The 24428-nt window shown below is 38.5% G+C and overlaps 1 protein-coding gene across 1 annotated transcript in view; it reads right to left on the bottom strand.

Moving 5' to 3' along the window:
* Positions 1 to 1026: 1026 nt before the first annotated feature.
* Positions 1027 to 24428, bottom strand: part of PLAAT1 (phospholipase A and acyltransferase 1) — a 26644-nt gene continuing 3242 nt past the window's right edge. The window contains exons 2-5 of the mRNA XM_029940739.1: positions 14711 to 14826; positions 14090 to 14228; positions 9666 to 9934; positions 1027 to 1278 (exon numbers count right to left, since the gene is read on the bottom strand). Coding sequence (XP_029796599.1) covers positions 1177 to 1278; positions 9666 to 9934; positions 14090 to 14228 — 510 coding nt within the window. The 5' untranslated portion in view covers positions 14711 to 14826 and the 3' untranslated portion in view covers positions 1027 to 1176. The remainder of the gene's footprint in view (positions 1279 to 9665; positions 9935 to 14089; positions 14229 to 14710; positions 14827 to 24428) is intronic.

Genomic DNA, 24428 nt, shown 5'->3' on the forward strand with positions numbered 1-24428 from the left:
GGGAAGAGATTAGACAGGGAACAAGGAGAGAGATGGGTCTCTATCATTGATAGGGTCATAGACCCTCTCTATTCACTGAGTCTTCTGCTTAGTTACTTTATCTACTGCTTTCCTTATTCCTTGATCTTACCTTCTCACTCCCATTTACTTGAACTTTTTCTTCATTTAATGCCATCTTTTAATTATGACATAAGAAGGATATCATTGGTTAGTGGTGTGGTTTGTAGGGTAATGTCACAATGTTTGATACAATCCTAAGGTATGGAGACCTGCATTCACTTTTCTCCACCTGCAGCCAACAGGAATTCCACTGGGAATGTACTAAAAAGTAATTTGTTTCATTCAACATATAATCAATAAAATGCAAGAATAAAATCATGACACTCCTTGACTTAACAGTAAAGGGCTTAAACAGTAAGACGAGATATTGTTTTCTAAATATGGCACTTCAAACCTACATTTAATGATCTCTTGTTAAGGTTAAAAGGGTCAAACCCTTGAAATACTTCAAAGGAAACAAGGTAGCACTGTAGAAGGAACGCCCACACTTGCTTGGCACATACTCCTGACAAAGGACTGGCTTCCAGGGAAATCACTGGATCTGAAACACCAGAGCAAAGGATCCCATCTCCCAGCCGCCCCACTCCCAGCCGCACAGGATCTAGCCATAGGAGTTCACCCTCAAACAGACTGTTAATCGAAGCTCCTCAAACTGCCTGACCAAATGCTCAATTCCCCAGTTTCTTTTCAGACCATAAAAGGAATATGAAGTTAGATGTCAATCTCAACAATTTGGGGATCATAACACTTCTTTTAAAATCACAGATCAATGTGATTTTACTTCCTCTGGCAAGTACAAAGTTGCCATCCTCAGGAAAAAGGAAAACAGTATTTATGGTAGAGGATAAAATATGGTGTGATTGTGTTAAGATCTTCCTCCGGCTTGCTCAAAAGGCTACTGCTTCTTGTTTAAGCTGCCGCAGCAGATCTCTGCTGGTAGGGAGAAAAATTTCCATGGCTCAATGATGAGATAACACCAGTAAGCAATTTATTAAAGAGCCTGCCATCCATCACCAGAATTTGCAGCAATAATGATGCATTGAAAATAAGGATTCATCCTAGTTTTTTTCCCCTCCTCACAAATTCCTTCAGTTCCAATATTTCTTCAGTAAATTGTTAACAGTATTTTGCTCTTTGTCTTTTTGGAAACAATCCCAGGAGTGAGAAGGCACCAGCAGCAGCGGTCACAAACCCAATGGTACTTATTGCTTGGTTGGCCTAGAGAGAAATGAGAAACAAAAGAGACCACATCTTATTCTAGAAGAGCCTCAGTGTCCTAAATCCTTTGAAAGACCCTTTCAATTGAAATGCCCTTTCAATTGCACTGGAAAATTTTAAAGCTGCATGCAAAATTAAATTCTGTGTGAAGATGAATCAATTTATAATTCTTATAATTATGGCAAAGATATAGTTAAATACACATAGATATATGTTTTTCTTATTTTTATGGCCCCCAACAGTTTATAACCCGCCCTGGGGCAATTCCTAATGATCATCATAGTACATCTGGGGGTAGTATTACTCCTGTTTTGCAAAACTTGGTAAGTTAAGTCTGAGGTCATACCGCCAAGATGTGTAGATACTGGTTGAGCCACGAACCGTGTGATTCCCCTCCAAACAATCCCTATCTCCTAAATACACCTTGGTTTGGTCTGTACCAGAGTGAGTCTGTGTGTATGTGTGTGCATGCGTGTGTGTTCCCTGACTCAAGAATGTTGACTAGCAAAATAATTCACAGATGTAATCTAAGCTAAATACTTATAAGCTCTTATTTGGTAGATATAATTTCTATTTTGATAAACAAACTTCAAAAGAGGTCACTACTGATGTTAACCATTATGTCACAAATTAATTTCTCATGTAGACAAACTAAAATAAACCACTCTCAAGCTCAATTGTCCATAAAGGAGTTCAGACATTTATAGCTTTCAGGGTATTAATCATCATCATGATGAGGAATCTAATAAATATTCATGATTTTCATGGCACTCAGCTAAGATTGCCTTCCATCTGCATGAGTTTGAGTGCAGTTTTATGACCCAAAGGTCATATTCAGATGCTTCAGCGTCATCAGACATTCTGAAAACAACAGTTGTTCTAGGGGATTTAAGAATCAGGCTTTCAAATACAGGGAAACATTTTCCCCAAATGATTCTGGGGACCAACCCAAATCCTGAAAAGCCTGCCCCAGACTATGTTTGAGCATGCCTTCTCCCTAACCCGCGGGCCTCCACCACCTAGCCTGCCACCCCCTCGTGACCACCACAAAGTGCTACCTGCCTCCCTATAACTTCCTTGTTGGACACTGACCGCAAGGCCCTGGCCAAGAGAGCAGCACAATCACAAGAGTATTCACTCCATTATATTATCCTGCGGTCTGCAGGGACAAGGCCTGTTACCATAACTCCCTGCTCTGCCACCATCCACAGCTGCCAGGGAGAGTGGCAGCCAGCAAACAAATGACAAATCCTATTTTAGTTTACAATCCTAACGTTATTTATTTGCCTGCTTGCCTGCTTGATTTATTCATAATTTTTAATTAGTCACCACCTAAGTTATTTCCCAGGAAAAACAGAATTTGCTACAGCCCAGACCTACCCATGGGGAGCCGGAGGGACAGGCAGATACAAGATAGAGGACAAAAGTCCGAAGAGAGGCTAAATCAATAATCAGATAGGGCTCAAGGATTATAAATCAAGCCTAACTCTCAAATAATTCCAGGCGGGTGCTGAGATCCCAGGAAAACCTGATACAGGGAAATGCGGCGGGCAATGAACAAATAGGAAGGTCCAATTGGTGTCTTTAGAGGGAAGAGTCAAATGACAGCAGGGCACAGCCCTGTGGAAACGGCAGATCCTGCGGGTAGGGTGGCCCCAGCTAAATGTAGACCTCACTGGGTATCTGTCAGCCTCTAGAAATATAAGAGGTGAAGGAAATCCCACAAATCTAACAGGCCTGGGGACAGGAATGTGATCCTAAACCAAAATCCCTTAAGAGCACACAGGCAAGATACAATTACAAGGAAACTATTTCCCATAGTGCACGCAATTTCCCAAACCCCAAACACTTATTTAAAGTTATATTCTAGATGGCAAAAATCCTGTGTAATTCGGGCAATCCCTTGGCATTATGTGTAGTGGGATCTGACTTGCAAGATTATAATATCTTAGAATGTTCTCAGAACTAGTATGAACAAGAGCTTTTAGGGCACGACTTAGAATTACAAAGCCACCTGAGCTGACTCTTCATACTTTTATCCTTTACAGGGCTTTCTGACTGAGGGTCATAATAAAGGCCTCATTCTGAGAACCTATACATGACCAATTAAACATTAGTTGAATCTGGAGCACTGTATCCTGACATAGTGTAGCTGGGTCACAGATGACTACAGGGTTTATCAAATCTCCTCTTTCTCTGAGACTCTAAGGTTACAGTGCTATGCACTGAGGCACAGTGAGACTGTATTGTAGATCAGCTTCTCCAGGCCTATTCAAGAGTGCTGCCATTTTCCACAAAACTAGGCATATTTTAATACCTTGTTAAGACTATACCAGTGGAAAACATCTACTCAAAAAAATCTTTTTTAAAAGAAAAGAGAAGCCACATACTAGAAAAAAATTTCCAACAAGCAAATCTGATAAGAAACTATACCCAAAATATGTAAAAAGCTCTTAAAACTCAACAAAAAGAAAACGAGCAAGCAACCTAATTTACAAATGGGCAAAGATCTCAAGAGATGCATCATTAAATGTGCAGATGACAAAGGAGCATATGAAAAGATGCTTAGCTTCATACATGTTTAGGGAATTGCAGACTAAGACAGTGAGACACCACTGTGTACATATTCGAATGGCTAAAACACATTAGCTAAAACACTAAATGTGGAAGAAGACATGGAAAACCAGGAACTCTCCATTTTTGTTGGTGGGAATGCAAAAGGGCACAGCCACTTGGTAAGACCTTTCATGGTTTCTAACAAAAATAAATATATTCTTACCATACAATCCAGTAATCATGCTCCTTGGTATTTACCCAAAGGAAAATTTATATCCACACAAAAATCTGCACACAAATGTTTCTCGCAGTTTTATTCAAAATTACTAAAACTTGAAATCAACCAAGATGTTTTTTAGTTGGTGAATGCACATCCAGACAATGGAATGTTACTCACTGATAAAGAAAAGTGAGCTACCAAATCATGAAAAGACATGGAGGAATTTTAAATGCATATTACTTAGCATGCTTTCTGCTCCGTAGTGCCAGAGACTTAGAGAGGAGGAAAGAAGAACAGGCAAGCAGAACATAGAGGAGTTTTAGGGCAGGGGACTATTTTGTATGATACTATAATAATGGATATATGTCACTATACATTTCTACAATTTATAGAATGGACAACACTAAGACTAAACCCTACTTTTGTAAACTATTTTAAGAGAGACAAAAATTTTTCCTTTATCCATCTTAGGTTCTCAGCTGAGGCTCACTAATAAAAGACAAACTGACAAGAGAAAAACAGGTTTAACTAATATGTACATCTCATATATACATGGAAGAAACTCAGGGAATAGTAACTCAAAGAGGTGGCTTAGAATTCAGGCTTATATGGCACATCTTCAACAAAGATCAATATATTTGTAGAGTAATGACAGGACAAAAGAAAGCAGTTTCAGGTTTCCAAGCATGGCAGACCATGAAAAGGTAAATATATGGGAAATTAATGGCAAAGGCTAGTTAGTAAATATATTTGTTTAGGTTCCTCTGTTGGTTGTCTGTGATGATTAATTTTTGCCCTTCCTGCTAGCAAAGGGAAAGGGGACACCTTTGAAAATGTGTCTCCCACTTTTAGGCAAATAGGTAGAGAGCAGGGCCTGCTTCTTCTCAACTGCCTTCAACTCAATATAATCCTTATGCCACATATTTTGGGGTGATATTCTAGTTTCTTTCACTATGGACTTTGGTAGATAATGTGTTAGTGTTGGTTCAGTGTTTATAACCAATATACCATGTTGATATGGAACATTGGTGGTGGGGGAGGGTTATGTGGGAACGCTTTAAACTTCCAGATCACATTGGCTGTGAACTATAGATTGCTCTAAAAAAATAACGTCTATTAATTTTTTTAAACACAAAGCACAAAGAATAAAAGAGATGAACCATGATCCTTCCTCTTTTCTAATCTTTGTAAATGCAATTGAGGTTTTTTAATTTGAGAGAAATACATAGCCATTTCCCAAGAAAAACATTCTATGTTCAAGACCCTAATCGCTTGGAGCAAAGGCAGTCCTAAGAGGAAAATACATTGGAATCCAGGCGTATCTCAAGAAACAAGAAAAATCCCAAACCTAACCTCACACCTCAAGGAACTAGTAGCAGAGCAGCAAAGAAACACCAAAGACAGCAGAAGAAGAGAAATAATAAAGATCAGAGCAGAAATAAACAGTATAGAATCTACAGTAGAACAGATCAATGCATAGAAGATCTGGTTTTTTTAAAGAATAAACAAAATTGATAACCCCCTAGCCAGGCTTTACAGAAAGAGAGAGAACCCAAATAGATAAAATCATGAATGAAAGTGGACAGATCACAACCAACACCACAAAATACAATTATTAGAGAAAACTACGAAAAATTATATACCAACAAATTGGACAACCTAGAAGAAATGGACAGATTCCTGGACACCCACACCCTAGAAAAACTCAAATGGGAAGAAATAAAAAATGTGAACAGACCCATAATCAGCAAGGAAATTGAATCAGTTATCAAAAATCTCCCAACAAATAAGAGTCCTGGGCCAGATGGCTTCCAGAAAAATTCTACCACACATTTAACAGAGTTAATACCTATTCTCAGCCTGTTCCAAAAAATAGAAATGGGAGGAAACCTTCTGGACTCATTCTATGAAACCAGCATTACCTTGATTCCCAAACCAGACAGAGACCCCACTCACTAAAAAGAAGAATTATAAGCCACTATCCCTGATGAACATGGATGCAAAATTTCTCAACAAGATCCTAGCAAATCGAATTGAATGGTACATTAAAAGAATTATTCACCATGATCATGTGGGATTCATCCCTGTGCTGCAGGGCTGGTTCAATATTCACAAATCAGTCAGTGTGATACATTACATTAAAAGAAGAAAGGATAAGGGCCGTGTGATCCTGTCAATAGTTGCAGAAAAAGCATTTGACAAAATACAACATCGTTTCTTAATAAAAATTCTCAAGAAAGTTGGGATAGAAGGAACATACCTTAACATCATAAAAGCCGATATATGAAAAGCCCATAGCTAGTATTATCCTCAATGGGGAAAATCTAAGAGCTTTCCCACTGAGATCAGGAACACGACAGCGATGACCACTCTCACCACTGTTGTTTAACATTGTGTTGGAAGTCCTAGCATCAGTAATCAGACAACAAAATGAAATAAATGGCATCCAAACTGGCAAAGAATAAGTCAAGCTTTCACTGTTTGCAGATGACCTGGAAAACATGAAAGACTCCACCAAAAAGATGCTAGAACTGATACATGAACTTGGCAAAGTTGCAGAATATAAAATCAATGTACAGAAATTGGTTGCATTTCTATACACCAATAATGAAGCAACAGAAAGAGAAATCAAGAAATTGATCCCATTTACCATAGCAACAAGAACCATAAAATACCCAGGAATAAACCTAAGTAAGGATGTAAAATATCTGTATGTTTAAAACTATAGATAACAGGAAAGAAATTGGAGAAGACACAAAGAAATGGAAAAACATTCCATGCTCATGGATTGAGAATAAATATTGTTAAAATGCCAATACTACCCAAAGCAATCTATACATTCAATGAAATATCAAAATTGCATCAAAATTCTTCTCAGACTAGAAGAAACAATCCTAAAATTTGTATGCAACCACAAAAGACTCCAAATAGCAAAAGTAACATTGAAAAAGAAAACCAAAGTGGGAGGCATCACAATCCTGGACTTTAGCCTCTACTACAAAGCTGTCATCATCAAGACAGTATCAAAAACAGACACACAGACAAATGAAAGAGAATAGAGTACCCAGAATTGGACCTAACTAGTCTTTGAGAAAGCAGGAAAGAGTATCCAGTGGAAAAAAGATGATCTCTTCAGCAAATGGTGCTGGGAGAACTGGACAGTAACATGTAGAAGAATGAAAATGGACCACTTTCTTACACCATACCCCAAAATAAACTCAAAATGGATTTTAAAAAACCTAAATGTGAGACAAGAAACCACAGGAGGAGGAGAAAACAGGCAACAACCTCTTGCCATTTGCAACAATATGGATGGAACTGAAGGGTATTATGCTAAGTGAAATTAGTAAGAGAAAGACTGATATGATATGTTTTCACTCATATGTGGAATTTGAGAAACTTAACAGAATACCATGGGGGAGGGAGAAGAAAAATAGTTTCAAACAAAGGGGAAGACAAACCATGAGAGACTCTTAAATACAGAGAACAAAAGGGTTAGTGGGGGGGTGGGGGAGAGGAAAAATGGGTGATGGGCATTGAAGAGGGCACTTGTTGGGATGAGCACTGGGCGTTGTATGTAAGCAATGAATCATGGGAATCTACTCCCAAAGCCAAGAGCACACTGTATACACTATGTTAGCTAACTTAACAATAAATTATATATAAATAAATAAATAAATTTATTGAAACTCCATAAAAAGGGTCCCTAATCCCTAAGGAAACCCCAAAACTAATCCAACATTAGCTATTATTAGTTGGAATACAATGAATTATTGATAGTAATGAAAATAATAATAAAGTGCTATACTTTCTATCAGATTAACATAATTTTATCGAAGAGCACCAATAAAGAGGTATAAAATTCTTAAATGCTATAATTAAAAATAATATTCATCTAAGATACATTGGTTGCTGGGAGGGATAATATGTAATAAGTGTGCTAAGAAGACTTCAAATATCTAGTACAAGCCCCCAAACAGCCTCGGCCTCAGTTTATAGATTAGGAAGCTGATAAACAGTGTTCTCAAAGCCACCCAGCTAATAACTGGGGAAGACGAGGCTATAGTCAGCCAAGCACAATGTCAAGGCTTCAGTGAGTTCTTAAGGCGGTCACTGCACTTCCTTCAACAGAACCAGCTAGAGAACAGTTCTAGTTGTTGAGGAATGATTAACTTTTCATGGGTCTTTTTAAAACATTTTTTAATGTTTGTTTATTATTGAGACAGAAACAGAGCATGAGTGGAGGATGGGCAGAGAGAGAGGGAGACACAGAACCTGAAGCAGACTCCAGGCTCTGAGCTGTCAGCACAGAGCCCGATGCAGGGCTCGAAGCCACGAACTGTGAGATCATGACCTGAGCTGAAATCAGAGGCCACTCAGCCACCCAGGTGCCCCTGCATGGGTATGAAAGGGGGAAAGGTGAGTGATCATAAATTAGAGCTAAGCAAGAAGATGGTTCTAATCCTTTTTTTTTTTTTTTTAGCCACATTAAAAAAAATTCCTTCTTGAACACAGTGGACAACTTTATCATTTACAAAGGAGAGGGATGGACTCCATTTCTTACTTATACCATTAGTTTTCAATGCGTAGGTGAGCAAGAATTTGTGTGGCTATCCTCTGTGCTCTGGCTCAGAAGCAATTAATTGTTACATGTGACTAGAACATTCATTATGTTAATGTATTTCCCAATAAAAATGAATTTCCAATTAAATTATTTCCTAATGAAAACAAATGTATCCTTTCATTATGTTCCCTGTCCCATCCTCCCAAGCTTCCGTGAGAGGAATTGTAAACTCATTCCTTAGAACAGATGTTTATATAACTGATTCAACCATTTCAAGATACTAGGAGCCTCTATTCATTCTCTAATATCAGTTTAATAAACCTTTAGATTAGAACATCAACTTTGCAATTGGACTGGTGGCACAAGAGGGAGAAAGAAGGCAAATGAATCAAGCATGCATTGAGTTAGGAATCTGCCATGCTACAAAACAGTGTGAGAGGTGACAACATTGCATGCTGCTTTAAAAATAAAGTAATTGATCCATTTTAAGAAATCATCCAAAATCTTAGTGAACCAAAAGATCTGCTTAAAAGCACAAGATACCTCTGAAACTAGCATTGCAAAGAGACAGAAATAATTTTCAAGCCCACCAAAATATGTCTGTCATTAGTTGGCCTCTCTCAGCTAATGGAGAAGAATCTCAGAGTTCTGTTTTTGGCAAATGAACTCCCATTTTACTATTTCACCGTTCTTTTCAGAATGTTCCTTTTAGCATGTGAGATTATTGATTTGACACTGCTGTACGGCAGAAAAATGGGAAGGGAAAACCCTGCAGGACAGAAGGCAATAGGACTGACAGAAAAGCTTTAGTCTTAATTCTGATTCAAGTTCCTTTAGCTCCAAATTCATGATGTCCACATTCTAACATCAATGTGGTCATAACTGCGACATGATCTTGGACACCTTGATTCCTTTCCTTATCCTTCAGGGTTCTCATCTTTTCTCATTCTTTTCATGTTTTTGAGGCCTGAGAATCTTATCATAGTCAGTAGTTCTTATTTTTCCAAGATTAAGAAACTTCTTTTACAGCTTCTAAAGAAAACTCACCTGCTCTGAAATTCCTTCTCCATAGCGAAGCAGAGTCACAAAATGCTCGCAGTTGTTGACAAGTATGTCATAATCCACCTCCTCTCCAATAACAATCTCTGAGCGCTGTATGACTTCCTCCACAGGGAGAGGAGGATAAGTTTCATCATATTTATTGTTTATTCTATATGTGTCGTTTCCCACAACATCCTTCAGGAGCTGCATCTTCACTAGGGCCTTCCTGCTAAATATGGACTTGGCGCTGGTAAATGCTGCAGAAACACCATCCTCTATAAGGAGAATTCTGGTTAGCAAGATGTGGTGACCCAGCTCAGAGAAGCCCAATGCCACAGCATTGCAATGCCACGACTTTGGAAGGGACGGAGTCACTGAACACAGCTCCGTTCCAAACTTACCACCAAACCAGAAGCCACTTACTCTTACCAGGTTTAATAAGGCCTTTGGTAGTTTATCAATAATACTTAATACTATATGAGTGAAAATATAAGAGAAACCCTGTATCTGCCCATAGAACAAATTGGGTGAGAAAACTATGCATTCTTGAGGAATAAGTTCTCTATCAGTTGGGATTATTATTAACCATCTTGGTATATGTTTCTAGCATAGTACAGATAAAACCATTGTCTACTTTTTTCCTATAAAATATGCTTTTTCAGCATCTGAACCCTTCCAAACTATCTCTGGGCCTCCACAGTTGTGCATTGGGATCAAGAAGTTCGTCCTACTTGTCTAAGTGTGCTCCTTACCCCTTTCTCTGCTTTTTACATTTGCCCTTTCAACTTGACTTCAATTTGGTTCCAATTTGAAACCCCTCCAAGGAATCAGCTAGGGTCAAGCTGGGACCCTGCTTTTTTCTTGCCAGGTCCTTTTGGCCTTCCTGAAACTGAATCTAACCTGGTAGGCAATGTCCGTTAGATGTGGCCCCATGCTCCACTCTACCCACCTATTACATGGCCCAGCCCTGCAACTCCCTTTTAGCTGCCTTAATTGGCAAGCATTTGCCTAGACTGCTAGGTACCCTTGTCTCCTGGCCTGCTACTGCCTGTATCTGAGGTTGCACAGACAATTGTTCAGTGTTCAGCTCTAACGCCAGGCCCTGGTCCCTCTCCATCTGCCCAAGACTGCTATGTTTGGCTATGTGTTCAATCAGTCATGAGAGAGACAGTCTCCATGTAACCGGTGTTTAGAGAGTCTTCCTTTTTGTAATGACTAAAGCTAACTCTTTTCTCTTCCTCTTTTTTTCTACCTTCCAAGCTCCTTTTCCTTCAAACAGCATTTCTGGTTAAAATCTTACACGTTGAAAGTTCTTGTACATTACAAGTTCTTAGAGCACAGATCTCCTAGTTAGAATTACTAAAGTTTTTTTTTACATTAGTCTGATGCTATCAATTTATAGATGAAGACTATAGATGAAGTTTAGAGAAATAAGCTGGCTTGCAAAGTACCGTACAAGTAGCTAACAACAGAACCAGAAACTGGATTTCAGTCTACAGAATCAAAGCTCAGTGCTAGAACCATATTAATAAGAGCTTAATGTATGAAAATAAGGAAAGAGTAGAAAAATGTCTTATTTTCCAGACATTAAAACTACAGAGATGATGCAGCATTGCTTACTATTAATCACTAGACTCTACAGAAACAAATCGCTCTGTATCGTAAATGTCCCTTTGTTTGCCATTTCTATTTCCAATATTCTAGAACAAGAGGCAAATATCTCAAAGTGTTGCAAAAATCACTTCATTAAAAAATTCTCAGACATCTCGAAGATAGTAGGACCAAGATTATTAACAGTTCTTTTTAAAGGTAACTTGAAGAAAAAAATACTCCAGGCTACTTGTTATTTGCATACTTTTTTTTTCTTAAAAAAAATAAATTAATTTGTGCTTATTTCTAAATATTTAGGAAATACAGAAAAAGCAACATAAATATGTAAATTTAAAGCACCCATTAACTACCCACCCATAAATAACCATGTTATCATTTTGATGTACTTCTATTATGTTTTTTATTAACACATGTATATTGATGCATGCCTAGCTGTGAATTCACATGGGTATATATTATTTCTTTGCAAACTAGGTATCATATGACACACTGCATTTTTAATCTGGAATTTTTCAAATAAATGTCATGTAAGATTATTTCTCAAGCTATTGAGCATGTCCAGAAATATGATTTTTAATAGCTGTTAAATCGCTATTGTTTTGGCCTATCTAGCACCCCATCCTGCCTCTGCTTCTTTCTGGAAAAGATTTTGCGTGGGCCAAAGTATGTCCTTTTCCAGGGCACAAGCATGGTGCAGGAATGGGCACGGGATCCACAGGAGACCAAATGAGATCGTTCTCCACACTGTTCCTCACCGCAACAGGCAGGGATTGCCTCTCTCCTGTTAGGTCACAAGACTGTAAGAATGAGAGCCTAAGGATTTTGATGACGATCAGTTCAGCTTCCTAGAGAGACTAGTCTGGGAGAATGAAGACAATACATGGTAAGGAAATGCAGATGTGAGTCTTGATAATCATGTTCATACCCCGGAGCACCTGAGTGGCTCAGTCGGTTAAGCGGCTGACTTTGGCTCCAGTCATGATCCCACAGTTCTGGGTTCAAGTCCCACACTGGGCTCTGGGCCAAGAGCTCAGAACCGAGAGCCTTCTTTGGATTCTGTGTCTTCCTCTCTCTGGTCCTCCCCGCTTATGCTCTCTCTCTCTCTCCTCTCTCTCTCAAAAATAAGCATTAAAAAAATTTTTTTAAATATCATGTCCATACCCCTATATCCAGGCATCCCTGAAGTCAGCACCAATCGTCTGTGTACTTTCTGTAGTTTCCCTCAACGAGGCAGTGAATTTGCCATTTTGCTTATGCTAATCTTTGTTTCTGTTACTTGTAACTAAAGAATTCTGTCAAACACAGAATATTCTAATATTCTGTGGCACAGTCATAATTCATTTAACTAGTTTTCTATTGAATCTAAACCTTTGTTGGCTTCTTTTTTTTAACCTCCTCATCCCCTCACATATTTTACCGGTTGCCCTATCCCTCCCCTCTGGCAACCACCCATTTGCTCTCTGTATTTGTGAGTTTGTTTCTGGTTTGGTTGTTCGTTTGTCGTTTTGTGGGTTGTTTGCTTATTTTTTTAGATTCCACATATAAGTGAAAACATACGGTATTTGTCTTTCTCTTATTTCACATAGCATAATACCATCTAGATCCATCCATGTTAATCCAAATGGCAAGATCTCATTCTTTTTTATGGCTGAGTAATATTCTATTATATTCCTATATTACATATTATGTATATAACATATTATATATACGTGTGTGTGTTTATATATATATATAAAACATCTTCTTTATGAATTCATCTATCAATGGACACCTAGGTTGTTTATCTTGGCTATTGTAAATAATGCTGTAGCAAACATAAGGGTACATACATCTTTTCAAATTAGTGTTTTCATTTTCTTTGGGCAAATATCCCATAGTGGAATTATTTGATCATAGGTATATCTATTTTTAATTTTTTGAGGAAACATCACACTGTTCTCCACAATGGCTGCACCAGTTTACATTCCCACTGACGGTGCAGGAGGACCTCCTTTCCTCCATGTCCTCACCACCACTTGTTACTCTGCTATTGCCTATTTCTTAAATTGTTACGAGAGAGAAGGGAATATCCTTATGATGAATGTTATTCTACATCTATAAATATTTCTGAAGAATAGATTCAGAGAAGGACAATTACAGGGTCAGAGCATATACACTCTTTTAAGACTCTTAATACATATTATGAAATTTTTGTCATGAACGATGTTATCAACTCTCCTTTCTTTCAACAATATCCTTGTTTTGATTTCATTATACCCTTATCAATTCTATTGTCACTTTTAAATCTTTGCTAATGTGATAGACATAAAATGTGTTATTCTGTCATACAATTCCTAGACCACTCCCTTTAAAGATGAGTATTAGCTTCTTCTTTTCTTCTTCTACATACTGTTCCTAGTTCTTTACTCATTTGTTTGTTGGGATTTTGGTGTTTACGTATCCCCAGCATCTAGAATAGCATTTGGCACATAGTGGGTAATCTACCAATAGATGTTAAACAAATCAAAATGATTTGTGTGATATATAAAGACACTGACTCCTATGTTTGTGAGAAATATTCTCCCCAGTGGATTATTTCTTTTTCAATTGTGTGGGTTTTTCTTAATCCAGAGGTTTTGAATTTTAATGTTAATTGGTCTTTGTGATTTAGCCAAAGCCACTATGGTCTTACCGTGTCTTTCTCTAAACCTATTTCAGATACATTTATCTGCTTTCTACATTTTATTTCTATTTTGTTTTCTTTTATGGTTTCATTCACGATTCCTTCTTATAACGAGGGAATTCAAAAGCCCCCAAGAGTTGCTGGAAACAAAACTTACCTAGAGGTGCTATGTTGATAACATAACCATCACCCAGGTACAGTGCCCAGTGCTGATAGCCAGAACGAAACACTTCAATCAAGTCCCCTGGCTGGGGGTTACCGGGATAGCTCAAACTAAAGCAATCATTACACGCCATCTGCAATGACAGACACAAAAAAGATGTAGCTTACACGACTTGCCAAAAGAAAACCAGTTTAAGACCCCCATTGAAGTATAAGGATATAGAATTTATTGGGATTGCATTCCTTATTAAAGACTTAAACTCACACCACTGTCCTTTTCTTTGAAGGATCCCAACACCGAATTATGTGTGCACAAGTGAAAAAAAAGTGAGAGAATTTGTCAGCTAATTGTTTCATTTTCTACAGCAAGGCTTTTCATTTTGATCAACCCCGGGCTACTTTACAATAATAAGCATCTTAGAGTTCTCGCTTTAAATCCAGACATTCATAAATTATATGATTTACCTATACACAAAGTTTCAAAAATATTAATATGGTGCAGTATTGGAATAGAAAGCGAAAGTAAATTTACAATAATACCTATTTTATTTATGTAAATACGCGGTCCATAACTATACAAAAAGATACAATAAAGTGTCCATAAGCTTGCACTTACTTAGCATGAAAGTGTCAAGATTCAGTCAGTAGCAGAAGATGAGAAGTCTTTCAGCCTTTCAAATATCAGCACAGTAAAATCAAAGAACAGGGTCTGAGTGGACGGACGATGATATTCTGTGGAAAAAATACCTTGTTTTACAAAACTTACTCTTTCATTTAACTGAAGCAGAGAGAAGTTCCAGGCTCGGATGAGTGGCCAGACACTCATTCATACTGTAATATATGGGTCATTTATTCCTTGTGCCAAACTGTACGGTGCAATGTAGGTACTTAAGTCTCTACCCAGTCAATATCAGTAAATAGTCTTTGTCATGGCACAATCACAAACGTCCCCACAGATTTCCACCCGTCCCCGACTGCCGCACTTATTGCCTGATTCCTGACGTGCGGATTCGAGAAACCGTGTAAGGTGGCCATCGCAGAAGTGAGACAACTTGGGAGGTGGGGGGCTCATCGTGTTGATGAATATGTCTGAAAATTCTAAGCTTGGTGAGATTTTTTTTTTCTTTTAAGTCACTATTTTTCAGAAAGAACATGTACGTCTCTGATGGCTGATTTTTAGGGAAGGTTACATTTTCTATGTATGTATGGCATGGGAGTGGAATGACTCAGCAGAAAAAAGCTAGAGACATTCATCAATACTCAAAAGGAGATTTAGTGCTCTATCCATGTTGAATCTCTTATTGACAGCAGAGTTTCTCATCATCTCTCACTCTAATGTAGATATGTACGCTCAGTTACAAAATAAATCCAAGTGCCAGAAAGGGAAATTTCCAAACCATCTAAATTATATTCATAATAGCACAGGCTAAGGGCCTGGGAATACAGACTATCATTTTTCTGGCACTCTAAAAGTCTTTTTTACAACACTTAATATTGGAAGGGTGTTTTCCCAAGTATTTGTATGCCATCTGTTGAAAACTTCAATCACCACACTGTCACAGGAATGTAGCCAAATGTACACTGTCCATCTGTTGGAAAATAACTATTATAACAACTTTATGGAAACCATTAAGTCTAACCACTCTCTCAAATATGTTTGAGTCTTATTAATATGGGGTTCAGAATTTGGCCACATGGGCACTAAAAGGAAAAATAGATAATATACTATGAAATAAACAAACACATTTCCCATGAATCAGATTCAGCAAGCACATACAGCTGCCTACTAGAATTCAGGGACCTAGCCAAGCTTACGATAATAATCACCCTTTGAACAGAGAGCACTTTCTAGGGTGACATATTTTTTTCAAATACACTACTACAATTAACCCTATTTAACTTTTTTAAAACCTACCACTATTTGAGTTTATGTTATCATTCCATTTTGTAAAAAAAAAAAAAAAAAGCATACAGTAGCTAATGCCAACTTTTGTAAAATACCCACTGAAAGCTTCATACAGATCACTTATGTTGGGGTTGCATCACAATAAACCCATCATTAGTTGAAGATATCAAAATGAATTTAATTCACCTAACCTACCATACATTATAGCTTAACTTACCTACCTCATACCTGCTCAGAGCACTTACACTAGCCTATGGTTGGCAAAATCATCTAATATAAAGCCTGTTTTAAAAGAAAGTACTGAACATTTCATGTCCTTTATGGAATACTGTACTTAAAATGAAAACTGTGGTTGTATGGCTGTATAGGTACAAAATGGTTCTAAGTTGTCCATTGTTGACCATCACGATCGTGTGGCTGACTGGTTGCTACAGCTCAGCGGCACTGCCCCATGTCAGGAGACAGGATTGTACATATCACTAACCCGGAAAAAGACCCAAAGTCAAAACTCAAAGTAAGGTTTCTACTGAATGCGTATTGCTTTCATACCATTGTAAAGTCAAAAAATCATAAACCAAACCATCGCTGAGTCAGGGACCATTTGTATTCTAAAGTACAGAGGGGCAAATAATGGGACCATGTGTTAAAGATGTGAGCTCCTGTCTCACGTTGTCTATTTGCAATAGTTGAGCAAACCGTCTGTGTCTCAGTTTCCTGTTTTTTTTTAAATTTATTTAAATTCCAGGTAGTTCACATACAATGTAGTATTGGTTTCAGGTATGCAATGTAGTGATTTAACACTTCCATACGTCATCCGTTGCTCACCATGACAAGCGCTTCCTTAATCCCCATCACCTCGTTCACCCATAGCCCTTTGGTAACAGTCATTTTGTTCTCTGTAGCTGAGTCTGTTTCTTGGTTTGTCTCCCTCTCTCTTTTCCCCCACAACCATTTGTTGTCTTTCTTAAATTCCACACAGGAGTGAAATCATATGCTATTTGTCTTTCTCTGACTGACATATTTTGCATCAGTTTCTTCATCTTGCAGGCACATATAAGAATATCAGGTGACCTGTTTATCTCAAAAATCTGTGGCAAGTAACCTTAAATGGACAGGCTAAAAGCTGTCACAAGTGCTCTGTGAACCGGCCAGAGCTAGACAGGTGGATGGGAAAGCATCAGTGGCTCTTTGTAAATGTTGAGAGAGTGGCATTTGCATGATTTTAGTTCTTAGCCTTTTGGCCACAACAATGCTGTGGAATGGGTGATGCCATTGCACACTTTTACTGTATTTATCACATTTTCCATTCTGACATATGGTTCGTGAACTGATTTGTGAAATGTAAGCTAACTGACTTCTGAAAGCCTATCGTATTTATAATGAAGGACAGCAGGATAACAAGGAAAATATTTCATGTGGGCTACCACTCAAGAAACTAAGGGAGGAGACCAAAGGCTAATATATAAGGGGAAAGTGAGTTCCAACACCAAGTGCTTAGAATCACAGCAATTTCCTGCAGAAAAGTACTTTAGGCATTACCTAATCGGCTGCTCTCCAAATTTGGTCTTAGCAGCAGAGCCCTGAATTAAACCAAATATCAGATGGACCCACAAAAATATAAAACACAAAAGTAGCTCTGCCCTGGATGAAGTCAGGAAGGAGCAGGAGAGCCCCATCTGCTCCACACTGCGGCTACTTCGGAGGTTGTCTGGGGACCCAGAAATTCCAGAAGGGAGCTTGAATAACACCCACCTAGTTCTAGCACAAGCCCCTCATTTTCAAGACAGAAAAAATAGAAACAGCCTGGTAATTTGACTCGCCAAAGGTCATATGCTATTTTACAAAAGATTTTCAATAATTGCCAGAGCAACTGAATATTCATTGCAAAACAAACAAAGAACAAAACAAAACAAAACTAAAACCTCCACATAAGTCTCACATGTTATATAAAAAATATATCAAAACAGATCATGGAATTAAATGTCAATCTATAAAACATAGGGAAGGGGGGCGCACATAGAAAAACTCCCCAGGACCTAGGGTAGATAAAGAGTTCTTAGTCTTGATTAAAAAAAGTACTATCCATTAAAGGAAAAGTTGACAAATTGACATCCTCAAAATTTAAAACTTTTGCACTGCAAAAGATCCTGTTAGAAGCCAAAAAGGCAAGTTATACAATGGGAGAAAACATTTGCCAAACACATATCTGAGAAAGGACTAGTATTGAGAACATATAAAGAAGTCTCAAAACTCAAAAGTAAAAGAGTAAAGAATACAATTAGAACATGACCAAAAGACACAATAATATTTCACCAAAGAAAAGTCACAGATATGAAGTAAGCCATGTTAAACACTATTAACCACTTGGGAAATGCAGATTAAAACCACAATGGGATAGCACCACATAAATATCATAAGAACTAAAATAAAAAATAGTGACAACAGAAAATGCTGGTAAGGATGTACAGTCACTGTATCACTCATTGGCTGGTGAGAATATAAAATAGTATAGCCACTCTTGAAGCAATGCGGCAATTTCTTTAAAAACTTGTAACAACCATACAGTCTAGCAATCATACTCCTGGACATTTACCCCAGAGACTGAAGACAATGAAGACTTATAGTTACATGAACATCTGTACACAAGAGTTTAGAGCAGCTTATTCATAACAGTAAAAATCTGGAAATAGCCCAGGTGACCTTCAATGCATAAATAAATTATGGGATAGCCACACCATGGGAACTACTAAGGAATACAAAGGAGCAAGCTATTGATACATTCAGCAACCTGGAGAAATCCCAGATAATTAGGCTGAGTGAAAAACGCCAATGCCAAAATGTTACATACTCTATGATTTGTTTTATAGAACATTCTCGAAATGACAAAACTAGACACATAGAGAATAGTTGTTGCTAGGGGTTAAGAAAGTGGTGAGAGGGAAGAAGGTATGGCTACAAAAGGACAACAGGAGAGATTCTAGAGATGATGGAAATGTTTTCATCCAGATCATGTCAATTTCACTAACCTGTCTGTGATATTATACTATAGTTTTGCATGTTGTTACTATTGGGGGAGACTGGGTAAAGATCAAGGGATCTCTCTGTATTATTTCTCACAATTGCATGTGAATCTACAATTACCTAAAAGCAAGAAAATTCGTTTAAAAAAGAGACCAATGCTTTTTTAAAAATATAGAACATAGAAGAGGACAAATAGGTGGAAGTTCTACTGAGGCAGATTGTAGCTGTGAATAGCAAAACTTCTTTAAAAGTGATCCAGGGGAGGAGTCAAGATGGCGGAGAAGAAGGAAGCTCTGTAAACTCCCTCTGCCCCATCTATCGAGCTGAGAAGGACATTGCTCTCATCTGCAAGAGCGGAAGGAGAAAATACAGACTCCAGAAAGAAAAGAACCTCAAAGATACCTGAGTGAGTGTGAACTGGGGAGATTGGAAAACAGGCCAGCCCTAGAGGGGCAGGGGAGGTGGGACCCCCAGCCCAACACAGGGCAAGTGCGTGGAGCCCAAGAGACAAAGGGAAGAGACAGAGAGACTGAACACGCTCATAGTACTGTCTCTCGGGAAGAGGTAAAGAACACTTAACCACGCTTGGAGAGAGAAACTCACTCCATATATAACTGCTGGGTAGCCCAAATCCCAAACCCAGGTGGCGCAAGGGAAAGAACAGCTTCCAGCCCTGTGCCATCTCAACGGGGAGTGGCCACAGCAGCTATAGCGCCAGGGTCGCTCACTTTGACCTCGATTTTGGTAGTGGAGGCATGCACCTCATTTCCACAGCACATCTCGCCCCCAGCATTGGCTGCACGAATCCCGAATCCCAGGTACCAACAGGGAAAAAATAGCCCCCACACCTACCCAATCCTGGCAGGGAGTTGGCAGTCATGGAGGCCTGGGCATGCATTCAGGCTGCAGGAGCTCCCAGCTCATTTCTGGCAGCACACAGCACCTCAGGCAACAGCTGCGCGAAGCCAAGAGAAACTCATTCCTCCCCCAACACAATCAAGATCCGGCTGGGGGTTGGGAATCCACAGTTGTGTCTGCGCACTTCACCTCCTGCTGCGCACCTCGCCTCAGGCAGGGACAGCTGAAATCCCTGCTTGAGCCAAGACAAACTGACTCCTCCCCCTAAGAAGCCAGCCACCAAAGCAAATACATCTCATCGGTGGTAGCATAAAACTGCATGGACTGGAACTTTGAACTGAGGCGGGCCTGGAAAATACAACTCAGCTCAACCATGGCACAAGTAGATTGGACTCATTAGAATGGCCTACAGTGCATAGTTCCAGCAGAGCTTGGCGTGCTGCCATTCTACTCTCTGCAGACACCAAGGGGAGCCTCTGAGAGCAGCCTCCGAGATCAACCATACCTATCCACGGGGGGGGGGGGGGGGGTGCTGCTGCTTTTTTTTATATATAATTTTATTTCTTTTTTCTTCTTTTTTGCACTTATTTTTTTATTATTATTACTTTTTACTTAATTTTTTTTTACATTTTTACTCCTTATTTTTCTTTCCCCTTTCTCCCTTTTTTACCTTCTTGCAATCTAGATATATTCTCCTGTATCTCATCCTTACCTCTCCCCTCAACTGGTCATACACTTTTAGACTGTCCACTGTCCTTTGTTGTCTCTGATCCCCTTTATTATTTTTTTCTTTTTTTTCTTCTTCTCTTTTCATCCCTTTCCTCTCCATTTTCTTTCTTTTCTTTCCCCCTTTTAATGTGTTTGTTTGTTTCATTTGTCTGTGTGTTTGTGTGCTGCTGTTCCCTTTGTGTTTGTCTGTCTGTTTTCCTTCTTAGGGCTACACCAAGAAACAAGCCAAAGTGTGCTTGACGGTAAGTCCCAAATATTCCTGAGTAGGGAAATAAAATATTCAAAGGCACAACAAGAGAAACTGAGAGACACCATTACAAGAATATTTCCTGAAATGACAGGCCCTGGACAGTCAATAAGCCTCCATTAACAGAGAAATATTAACAGGTGCACAGTGCACAATGAGTTTTCTAAAGGTGACAAGAGACAGAAAACTAGCAAAAACGACAAAACGAAGGAACTCTCCCATGAAGAACCTCCAGGAGGAAGTCACAGCCACAGAACTGCTTAAGGCAGATTTAGACAACATACTGGATCAAGAATTTAAAAAACATGTTATAAATTTAATCGCTGGGGTTGAAAAAAGCATCAAAGAATCAACTGAGACAATTACTAGGCACTTTGAAAATAGGTGTGATGAGTTAAAAAAGGCTATAGATGAGGTGAATAACAAACTGGAGGCAGCCACCTCAAGGATTGACAAGGCAGAGACAAGAATAAGTGAATTAGAAGATATAGTTATAGCAAAAGAGGAAGCTGAAAAAAAAAAGAGAGAAATTAATCCAGGAGCAGGAAAGGAGAATTCAAAACCTGAGTGATACAATCAAGCGGAACAACATCTGCATCACAGAAATTCCTGAAGAGGAAGACAGAGAGAAACATCCTGAAGGGACACTAGACCTAATTATAACTGAGAATTTCCCAAATCTGGGAAAAGAAATAGACATTCAAATTCAAGAGGCACAAAGAACCCCATTAAGACATAATTTGAATCAGCCTTTGGCACGACATATCATAGTGAAACTGGCAAAATACAAAGATAAAGAGAGAATTCTGAAAGCAGCTAGGGAGAAAAGGGCCCTCACAAACAAAGGGAAACCTATCAGAGTGGTTACAGACCTATCTAATGAAACTTGCATGCCAGGAAAGAATGGCAGGAAATCTTCAATGTGATAACAAAAAAAAAAAACATGCAGCCAAGAATCCTTTATTCAGCAAGCCTATCATTCAAAATAGAAGGAGAGATAAAAGTGTTCCCAACTAAACAAAAATTGAGAGAATTCATGACCACCAAACCAGACCTATAAGAACTCCTAAGAGGGAGTCTATGAGGGAAATGTTGCAATGAATACAAGGTGCCAGAGACACCACTATAAACATGAATTCTAGGGAGAACACAATGACTATAAACCCACATTTTTCAATAATAACACTGAATGTAAATGGACTGAATGCTCCAACCAAACGACACAGGGTAGCAGAATGGATAAAAAAACAAAATCCATCTATTTGCTGTCTACAAGAGACTCATTTTTGACCGGAAGAACCTTCAGGTTGAAAGTAAAGGGATGGAGAAATATCTATCATGCGACTGGAAGCCAAAAGAAAGCTGGGGTACCCATACTTAGATCAGACAAACTGGACTTTAAAGTAAAGGCAGTAACAAGAGATGAAGAAGGACATTATATAATAATTACAGGATCTCTCCATCAGAAGAGCTAACAATTATAAATATCTATGCACCAAATTTGGGAGCGCCCAAATACATAAAACAATTAATCACAGGAAGAAACAATCTTATTGACAAAAATGTGCTAATTGCAGGGGACTACTTCACTGACATCAATGGATAGATCAACCAGACAGAAAACCACTAAGGAAACAATGGACCTGAACGACACATTGGAACAGATGGAACTGATAGATATATTTAGAACTCTGCATCCTGAAGATAGGAAATTCACCTTCTTTTCAAGTGCACATGGCACATTCTCCAAGATAGATCACATACTGGGGCATAAAGCAGCCCTCCATAAGTATAAACGAATAGAGATCATACCATGCACACTTTCAGATCACAATGCAATGAAACTTGAAATTAACCAGAGGAAGAAGTCTGGAAAACCTCCAAAAATGTGGAGGTTAAAAACCACCCTTCTAAAGAATGATTTCATTAATCAGACAATTGGAAAATAAATTTAAAAATATATGGAAACCAACGAAAATGAAAATACAATAATCCAAAAGCTCTGGTACGCAGCAAAGGCAAGTCCTAAGAGGAAAGTATATTACAATCCATGCCAATTTCAACAAACTAGAAAGGGTGCAAATTCAAAATTTAACAAAGCACCTACTGGAACTAGAAAGGAAGCAGCAAGAGCACCCCAAATCCAGCAGAAGAAAAGAAATAATAAAGATCAGGGCAGAAATAAACAATATAGAATCCAAAAGAACAGTCGAGCAGATCATGAAACCAAGAGTTGGTTCTTTGAAAAAATAAACAAAATTGATAAACCTCTAGCCAGGCTCCTCAGAAAGAAAAGAGAGAGCACCCAGATAGACAAAATCATGAATGAAAAAGGATCTATTACAACCAATCCCTTAGAAATACAAGCAATCATCAGAGATTACTATGAAAAATTATATGCCAACAAACTGGACAACCTAGAAGAAATGGACAAACTCCTAAATGCACATGCACTGCCAAAATTCAAACGGGAAGAGATAGAAAACATGAATAGATCAATAACCGGTGAAGAAATCGAATCCGTTATCAAAAATCTCCCAACGAATAAGAGCCCAGGGCCAGATGGCTTCCCAGGAGAATTCTACCAGACATTTAAAGCAGAGCTCATACCCATTCTTCTCAAACTATTCCAAAAAATAGAAATAGAAGGAAAACTTCCAAACTCATTCTATGAAGCCAGCATCACCTTGATACCCAAACCAGACAGAGACCCAGCAAAAATAAGAGAACTACAGACCAATATCCTTAATGAATACAGATGCAAAAATACTCAACAAGATACTAGCAAATGCAATCCCCATCAAAGTTGCACCAATATTCTTTTCAAAGCTAGAACAAACTATCCTCAAATTCATATGGAATCACAAAAGACCCCGAATAGACAAAGTCATATTGAAGAAGAAAACCTAAACGGGAGGCATCACAATCCAAGACTTTAGCCTCTACTACAAAGCTGTCATCATCAAGACAGTGTGGTATTGGCACAAAAACAGACACATAGACCAATGGAATAGAATAGAGAACCCAGAACTGGGCCCACAAATGTATGGCCAATTAATTTTTGACAAAGTAGGAAAGAGTATGCAATGGAAAAAAGACTGCCTCTTTAGCAGGTGGTGCTGGGAGAACTGGACAGCAAGATGCAGAAGAATGAAACCAGACCACTTTCTTACACCATACACAAAAATTAATTCAAAATGACTGAAGGACCTGAATGTGAGACAGGAAACCATCAAAACCCTCGAGGAGAAAGTAGGAAAAAAAACCCCTAGACCTCCACCGCAGCAATCTCCTACTCGACACATCCTCAAAGGCAAGGGAAATGAAAGCAAAACTGAACTTTTGGGACTTCATCAAGATAAAAAGCTTCTGCACTGCAAAGGAAACAATCAAGAAAACTAATAGGCAACCAACAGAATGGGAAAAGATAGTTGCAAATGACATATCAGATAAAGGGCTAGTATCTAAAATATACAAGGTACTCACCAAACTTCACACCCATAAAACAAATAATCCAGTGAAGAAATGGGCAGAAGACATGAACAGACACTTCTCCAAAGCGGACATCCAGAT

Source organism: Suricata suricatta, chromosome 5 (assembly GCF_006229205.1).
Source record: "Suricata suricatta isolate VVHF042 chromosome 5, meerkat_22Aug2017_6uvM2_HiC, whole genome shotgun sequence".
NCBI classification, from domain to species: Eukaryota; Metazoa; Chordata; class Mammalia; order Carnivora; family Herpestidae; genus Suricata; species Suricata suricatta.